We start from the raw sequence: 8,414 nt of genomic DNA, 5'->3' as shown, positions 1-8,414 counted from the left end.
CCTCCCCCCCCCCCACCCACTACCCCACCACCACCCCAAAAAAATAATAATTTTGATTTTAAAAAATAATTTCAATGTCATAAATTAATTTTTTTAGTAAAAATAAAAGACGTCTCTGAAAAACATTTTTCATTCATAAATCAAACACTAAAAATCATTTCCGAAAAATATTTTCTAACCAAACATGAGAAAATAAGTCCAAAATCTACTTTTTTTCCAGGAAATCATTTTCTAGGAAAACATTTTCCATGGAAAACATTTTCCTCCGTACCAAACACACCCTATATATATAAGAGTTATATATTTTTAAGAGAAATATTTAAAAATATAAAGGTATGAATCCATGTTAACAGTAGCGTATAATAATATGAAGATGATTGAGTGCACCTCTCTAAACAAAGATATAATTTTAAAATTTATATCTCTCTTGTTTTTGTTAATAACACTCCTCCAAGTGGTTATCGGTGATACTTTTGATGTGTTAATCAATTTTTCTTTGTTTTTTTGCTTTAATCTTTCAAAAATTTTAAGTGTGTAATATTGGAAATTCCAAAAAAGAATTAGCACGGTAAAATTTTTATATAATTAAGTCAAATATGTATATTAAAATTTAAAATTAATAGTATTATATATGTTGGACTTATAATTTTTAAAATTTAGCGGTTCAATGTTAAGAACATAAAGATCTAACCAATCAAATTATATACTAAGTATATCTTTTGATTATAATGCACTCATCCTTTCTGAAATCCTAAATATGCCGCGAACGCCTCATGCACTAAGTAGGTGTTTCGATATAGGTTAAGTTGAGATTAGGAAAAAATAGTTTTCGAAGTTGAAGTTGAGAAATGATATTTTAAAAATTGAAATTATATGTGTTTCAATAGGTTAAGTTGAGATTAGGAAAAAATAGTTTCAAAGTTGAAGTTGAGAAATGATATTTTAGAAATTGAAATTATATTATAACAATCAATTTTCCAAATGTGAATGAAATCTCATTTTTAAAAAACTTACCAATAAATCAATCCACCAAACAATTTTTTTTTTATAAAAGAAATATAATAAAGGAAAATGTTTAAATACCTTTCAAAATTGTTTTTTGTCACTTACTTTTTTGACAGCGACATTAAAAGTTAGTGGAAGTTAATTGAAGAGCTTATCTAATTTTGTTGCAGGTGGGGACATGAAGAAACACAAGAATCATATGGATTTTGACAGTCATTAAATATTACATAATCAAATCGGTAAAATGAATTAACTAATTAGTTTCCTCACACCTTTTAACTTTTTGATTTCTTATTTGGCGTTTGCGGTGTTTTAAAAGGTGGGAGCGTGAGGTGGGAATAGGGCGAGATGTAAGTCTCGAGATATGGGGCGTTAGTCCCATGAATCTATGAGGCGTAGTTTCATGTATATTTCAATCTTATAGTTTTGTTACTAATAAAATTAGCAAAAGTAAACCTTTCAATGATTTATGATTTTTATTTCAGATAAATATAAATAATCAATAATGAAGAAAAAAAATATTATAATTACTATTTGAGAAATATCAGTGCACCAATAGTAAAAATATGATTTAAAGCAAAAATAAGTTATAAATATGAATTAAAAACGCCCCGGCGTACGTTTTTACGCCAGGACTTACGTTTTTATGCTCAGAGTTTATGCCTCAAAATTTTGGACTTACGTCTTATGGATCTACGTCTTCATTTACGCCCTAGGTGTTTTTGCTACGCTCTGCCCCCAGACTCGCCCAAAAACGTTTTTTTAAAATACTAGATATTTGAGTAAATTGAATTTACGCATGTTCAACCACATTAGGAGTAAAAACATTCTATATCTAAAACTATATACTCCATTTATTGTATGAGAACGTAAATTATGTGGTGAACACAATAAAGAAGCTTTCTACATCAGTCAAGAAGCAACATATTTGAATTTTCCGTTCATTGTATCGACCAACTCAGACCCCGTGATTGTCACCAATAAAAATTAAGATGAAGCATGTTTCATTCAAATATCCTAATTAAAGATAAAAAAATACCTACCACACCCGCCATTCACTCCCTCAAAGGAAAATAGCTTAACTTGCAAAATCATATAGTGGTCCACAGAGTTAGTACTTTATGTAACATGCAAGAAATAATTGGGGGAAGAATTACGTACCTAATGAAAGTTTGTTGCTACATATTTTAATATTTTATTTTATTGAATTTGAATGAAAATTTGTTATTATGATTATTACCTTAGAGAGGGACCCCAATATCCATGTCATCACCAACTAAAGAAAAACGACTCAGCAGCAAATTTTAATTAAATTTTTACCTATATATACAACAAGCCTAAAAAACATCTATTACAATTCACAACTGAAAAAAATAATCAATATTTCTTAATATTAGTAAAAGAAAAAAAAAAGATGGAATCTTGGCTTCGTATTTTATTCTTGTTTGCATGCCTCTTTCCAGCTTTCGTTGAATGCCGGATTCGACGTTACAACTTTAACGTAAGTATTATTAAAAAAACGATATCAGTATAGTTTAACTTGTTATAGTAACTAATATAAGAAGATGGTTGGTTTAACACAGGTGAAGATGAAGACTACGACTCGGCTGTGTTCTAGCAAGCCCATTGCCACTGTTAATGGTAAATTCCCAGGACCAACAATCTATGCTAGAGAAGGTGACAATGTACTCGTCAATGTTGTTAACCATGTCAAATATAATGTGTCTATCCATTGGTAAGTAATTATTCTTACATTATAGCAATGTTAGTCACAATTTTTATCACCAAGTAATGTTTATTGCATATATTTACCGCGATGACATTTGAGCATGTGATCTAAAGTAATTTTTGAACCACCTTTATTATCGCACTAGAATATTTCAGTACGTCAAGGGAGATTCAATTGAACCCTTAAAGTGACGTGATTGTATAAATATTTCTGATACACCAGTGCATTTTTTTTTCACACAATGTTTTAATTTGGTGTGTGATAGGCATGGTGTGAGACAACTTAGAACAGGTTGGTCAGATGGACCAGCATATATCACACAGTGTCCAATTCAGCCAGGTCAAAATTATGTGTACAATTTTACCATCACTGGTCAAAGGGGTACACTCTTTTGGCATGCTCATATACTATGGCTAAGGGCCACTATGCATGGTGCCATTGTCATTTTGCCTAAACTTGGTGTGCCATATCCATTTCCAAAACCTGACCATGAAGCTGTTGTTATTCTAGGTAAAAATATTATAAAATTACTCAACACTTTGTTACAAAAATGAGATTAAATTAATTATTTTGATGGTGTAATGCAGCTGAATGGTGGAAATCTGATACTGAAGCTGTGATTAATCAAGCAATTAAATCAGGTTTAGCCCCTAATGTTTCTGATGCTCACACAATTAATGGTCATCCTGGAGCCATTTCAAATTGTCCATCCCAAGGTAATACATACTTTATTTTAAAAATTGGCCAAGTTTAATTTCTATACATTGACCCGTCCAATTAAGTAAAATGATACACAAAGTGATTAAATAGTAACATATTTTGGACATCCTTGACAGAATAAGATGTTGTAGCCTAGTGATTTTAGACGGTGTTTAGATGCTCACGTGATATAGTAATTTTTGATTTTTGAATATGCAGGTGGATATACATTGAGTGTTGATCCTGGAAAATCCTATATGTTACGAGTAATCAACGCTGCACTCAATGAAGAACTCTTCTTCAAAATTGCTGGTCATAAAATGACAATGGTCGAAGTAGACGCTACCTATGTTAAACCCTTTAAAACAGATACAATTATAATTGCACCAGGCCAAACCACAAATGTAATTGTCAAAGCTGATAAAGGTTCAGGGAAATACATGGTTGCTGCATCTCCCTTCATGGATGCACCTATTGCAGTCGATAACGTGACTGCAACAGCCACGTTACATTATTCGGGTACTCTAGCTAGTTCTGTTACTACCCTGACTAAAACTCCGCCTAAAAACGCCACCACTGTAGCTAACAATTTTATTGACTCTCTTCGGAGCCTTAACTCGAAAAAATACCCTGCTAAAGTACCAAAAAAGGTCGATCATTCGTTGTTTTTCACAGTGGGGTTAGGAGTTAACCCCTGTTCTAGTTGTAAACAGGGGAATGGTAGCAGAGTTGTTGCTAGTATAAACAATGTTACATTTGTCATGCCAACAGTAGCTATTTTACAAGCACATTTCTTTGGCATCAAAGGAGTTTATACGACTGATTTTCCTCAAAATCCGCCTTTTAAATTCAACTATACGGGAACACCACCAACAAATTTGGCTACGATGAGTGGGACTAAGGTTTATCGATTGCCTTATAACGCGACAGTTCAACTAGTTTTGCAGGATACTGGAATTATATCCCCTGAAAATCATCCAATCCATTTGCACGGGTTCAATTTCTTCGCCGTTGGTAAAAGGATAGGAAATTTTAATCCAAAAAAAGATCCTAACAATTTTAATCTTATTAATCCTGTTGAGAGGAATACAATTGGAGTGCCTTCAGGAGGATGGGTAGCCATAAGATTCCGCGCTGACAATCCAGGTATGTTATATTTAGTTAAATTACACTAATAGTACAATTTTTTTATACTGGCAGCGTATATAACTTAAATTCACGAGACATCTTATGAAATTGCAGGAGTTTGGTTTATGCATTGCCATTTAGAGATTCACACAACGTGGGGATTGAAGATGGCGTTCCTCGTAGATAATGGCAAAGGTCCTAATGAGTCACTTTTGCCCCCTCCAAAGGATCTTCCGAAATGCTAAAAAATTTCAATGTAGGAACACGGCAAAGGCTGAAATGAAGAAAAGAGAGTCTATTTAGCAATTATTGTGTCTTAATTCAACCCTTTATTCGAGTAGTTTTTTCTTCGGTAAATTGATTGTATTCGTTTCTTGAGTGAAACTGGAAAAGTTTTGCTCAAGCAAATCTCAAAAAAGATAATATGAAGTTTGAACATTCTTTTTGCGGTTTCTAATAGAAAGTTTAATAATCTTCGTTTCTTCCATCTCTTCCTCTGTTATGACGATTGCTTAATTAAACGAAATTATAGGCCTTTGTGTAAAAGGTAGACCTTGTTAGGATCGAATCACACACACACTTGATGAATTAAGAACACAAGAACTTTCAAGAGAAAGAGATGAGAGATCTAGAGAGAAAAACCAATATTTCGTGGTAACACCCCGTGAGTAAACTTCCACGGCGATGGGGTATATATATATTAATAACGATGGGGTATATATATATTAATAAATAAGAGTAATTTTGGTTACAGAGAAGAAATGGAGAATATATGACAGTACATCAAATATTAATCAGGCTCCGCAACCTAACAAACCTTTGTAATGACAACAATAACTATGTCTTAATTCCGAGCAAGTTGGAGTCAACAACCATATGACTAGTTAAGGGAAACTAAGTGGTCTAGAAACTCTGGTCCTTAGGTGTAAAACTATAATGATGGAAGGTGTTAAAAGTAGATGAGCTAGACCTAAAATCACTTGAAAGGAAGTTATTTCGAAAGCCCTACAAATAAATCCTCCAAATTGATGTCGACTTAGCCAAAGATAAGGCACAATGGAAGATCGCCAAAAAAGAAAAGAGAATAAAATTCATATAGATGATAGCTAATAATTAAGTAGAACATGAAAAATTTAACAGCTAACACAAAATGAAGCAGTAAATTGTTTTGAAGAAAATTTATGCAAATTAAAATTCATAGTAGTAAATAATTGAATGTATTGTCAAAGCTTGAATTCGAGCATCTAAAAAGGATACTTAATTACTGAGAGGGAGATTCAAGATTTTAACAACTATGTATTTTTTACTTTTTACATATTAAGTTTATTTCTTAGCGTACACACGTATAGAATCATGTGGACATAAGCTACTGAATTCTGTCGAACCCTCTATTTGTCACTCCATCACAACCTTATGAAACGGAATTGGATCTGTGGAGTGAATTAGATGATGAATTCAAATTCAGGAACTGGATGCAATCCTCAATAGCTTCAACTCTTTGAGAATCAAATGTTTGTGCATGATAAGAACTCGACCTTGCCAAGCTTGTTGATGAGACTACTTTACGTGAATTATTCCTTTTTCTGTAATTCGATTTCGAAAACCAATTTAGTGCACTGCCCACCTTTGTACCTATATCCTTCAAAAAACCCAATGGAGAAAATCCAGAAGAACTTTGAATACTTAAAATAGATGAAGAAGTTGTTTTTTTGTTAGTAGAAAATAATTTTGTGGACTTGTTATGGCTAATATTCATGACTCTTTTACTCATTTACTTGGTAGGTTAGAATTGGGGAAAATGCATGATAAAAATAAAGGTTATTTATTGAGAATTGAAGATTAAACCTACTTAACCTACCACTCTAATTAATTTATAGGTCACTACAAACTTTACTCATATATTTTACAATTGACTGTGGACCAAACAAGTGTTTAACTCACGTATTTACCTCCCCTTAATGTTAAGCAACACATACTCATATTAAAGGGAATTTTTAACCAAACTAAGCCATTATATAAAACAATTTACCAAAGTAATACTTTTTTCTAAAATTTTACAAAACTAGTATAAACGTATTTCACGGTAACGTTTTAGGGTATATTTTTTTTTAAAAAAAATAACAGCATTAGGTTGATATACGTTACTGTAAGTAACGTTTTACTCCTAAAACGTTACTGTGAGTAACGTATATCAATCTGACGCCATCAACTTTTAAAAAACAAAATATATCCTAAAACGTTACTGTGAAATACGTTTATACTAGTCTGTAAAATTTTAGAAAAACATATTATTTTGGTGAATGACTTTATATAATGGCTTAGTTTGGTTAAAAACCCTATTAGAGGCGTGTTTGACATGAACTATAAGTGTTTCATAAAGAAAAATGTTTTCGTGAAAAATAAATGATAGTTTTTTTACTTATGTTTTAGTGATTGGTAAATAATAAGTAAACAATAAGTATTGTCTTAAAATATATAATCTTTTCAGATACTATGAGAAAGGGGCCGAGGATAGGATGGGGCTAGGAGGTGAGCGTTGGCGTGGGGCCAGGGCGAACCTAGGTTGGAGGACGAGGGGTTAAATTGAAGGGTAACTTACGAAAATTACATTAGTTTAGAAATAAATTACTTAGATATACGAGCTTGATGTAGAAGAAATAGTTTATGCGCACACACACATAATCTTATATCAAATTATATATATATTGTATATAAAAATTAAAACAGTATAGTATAAAATAATTGGCGAGCGAGCAAAAATAAATCCGATATTTTAAAATCCCTCCCAGAGCAATGCTTTTATTATAAAATCCAACTCTTGTTTTTCTACTTTTTTTAATTCAATTCGACATTTGTTTCCTCCCTTTCATATTTCATAAACTACCTTTTAATAATTTTTCTTAAACAAAATCTTATACAAAATTCTTGTTTCCTTTTTCTAAGATAATTCTTATTCTAGTTTCTTTATTGATTTTTCGCTCTCATATTTAAATATAATTGTTTTTCTTATGACAAGTGTTAAATTTTATATTTTATGATTGATAGCTTAAAAAGTATTTATGATCATAAAATCTTTAATTGACCATTATTATGTCTATTATGCGACTTAGTCTTTGAAAAATATAAACAATCATAATCTTTCATGTCTATTAATTCTTTCTTTTCGTCAGTATAATTAGAAAAAATAAAAAGGAAAGGAAAAGAACAATTTGTTCTAGCGCACCTTCATTTCAGTTCTCTTCACATTGTTTTACCCTTTTGGTAATTACAATTGTATGTAAAGTTATATATTGTTTCTCCTTTCTTTTTCTTGAACCAATCCAATGATTTCGATTGGCTATTGCATTGAATTGAAAAAACAAATAATCGCTTTATAGAGGAATTTTAGCTTGCAATTATGATTTTGATTGATACAAGTTTACTTTAAAAATAATCCACATTTATAGCTGTAAAAGTCTTAATCCACTACAGCACTACTGGTTATTGTTACCCTTAATTTATAGATGCGCATCTATAAAGAAAGGTATCGAAGAAAAAAACTCTCACAAATTTACAAATTAGGCTAAATTTTTCATTGGTCAAACAATTAAAAAGAATTAGTATTGATCCGAAGAATACAAAGGCGGCCAAGAATTGGCCTAGACCCCTAATTTCTACCGATATTCGAAATTTTTTGAGTTTAGCAGGATATTATAGAGATTTGTTCATGGTTTCTGATTATCTATTGCTTCTTCATTGACGACCCTCATCTACTACAATTGAAGTATATTTTTATATTTGTACTTAACTATGAGGGTTTAATTTTCTATCCAAGAGTTCATGATAAAAATGATAGCTTACTGCTGGATCAGTC

At 31.4% G+C, this 8,414-nt stretch overlaps 1 protein-coding gene across 1 annotated transcript; it reads left to right on the top strand.

The window, feature by feature from the left end:
• The first annotated feature begins 2,375 nt into the window (after nt 1-2,375).
• On the top strand, nt 2,376-5,001 carry LOC107032443 (laccase-4-like). The gene is made up of 6 exons (XM_015234046.2): nt 2,376-2,506; nt 2,589-2,740; nt 3,000-3,244; nt 3,322-3,450; nt 3,653-4,579; nt 4,676-5,001. The coding sequence occupies exons 1-6, from the start codon at nt 2,420-2,422 to the stop codon at nt 4,804-4,806; spliced, it is 1,671 nt and encodes a 556-aa protein (XP_015089532.1). The 5' UTR covers nt 2,376-2,419; the 3' UTR covers nt 4,807-5,001.
• The last annotated feature ends 3,413 nt before the right edge of the window (nt 5,002-8,414 follow it).

The sequence above is a fragment of the Solanum pennellii genome, chromosome 10 (genome assembly GCF_001406875.1).
Source record: "Solanum pennellii chromosome 10, SPENNV200".
NCBI classification, from domain to species: Eukaryota; Viridiplantae; Streptophyta; class Magnoliopsida; order Solanales; family Solanaceae; genus Solanum; species Solanum pennellii.
The sequence above is the reverse complement of the archived record's forward strand: the minus strand, read 5'-3'. Positions and strand labels throughout refer to the sequence as shown.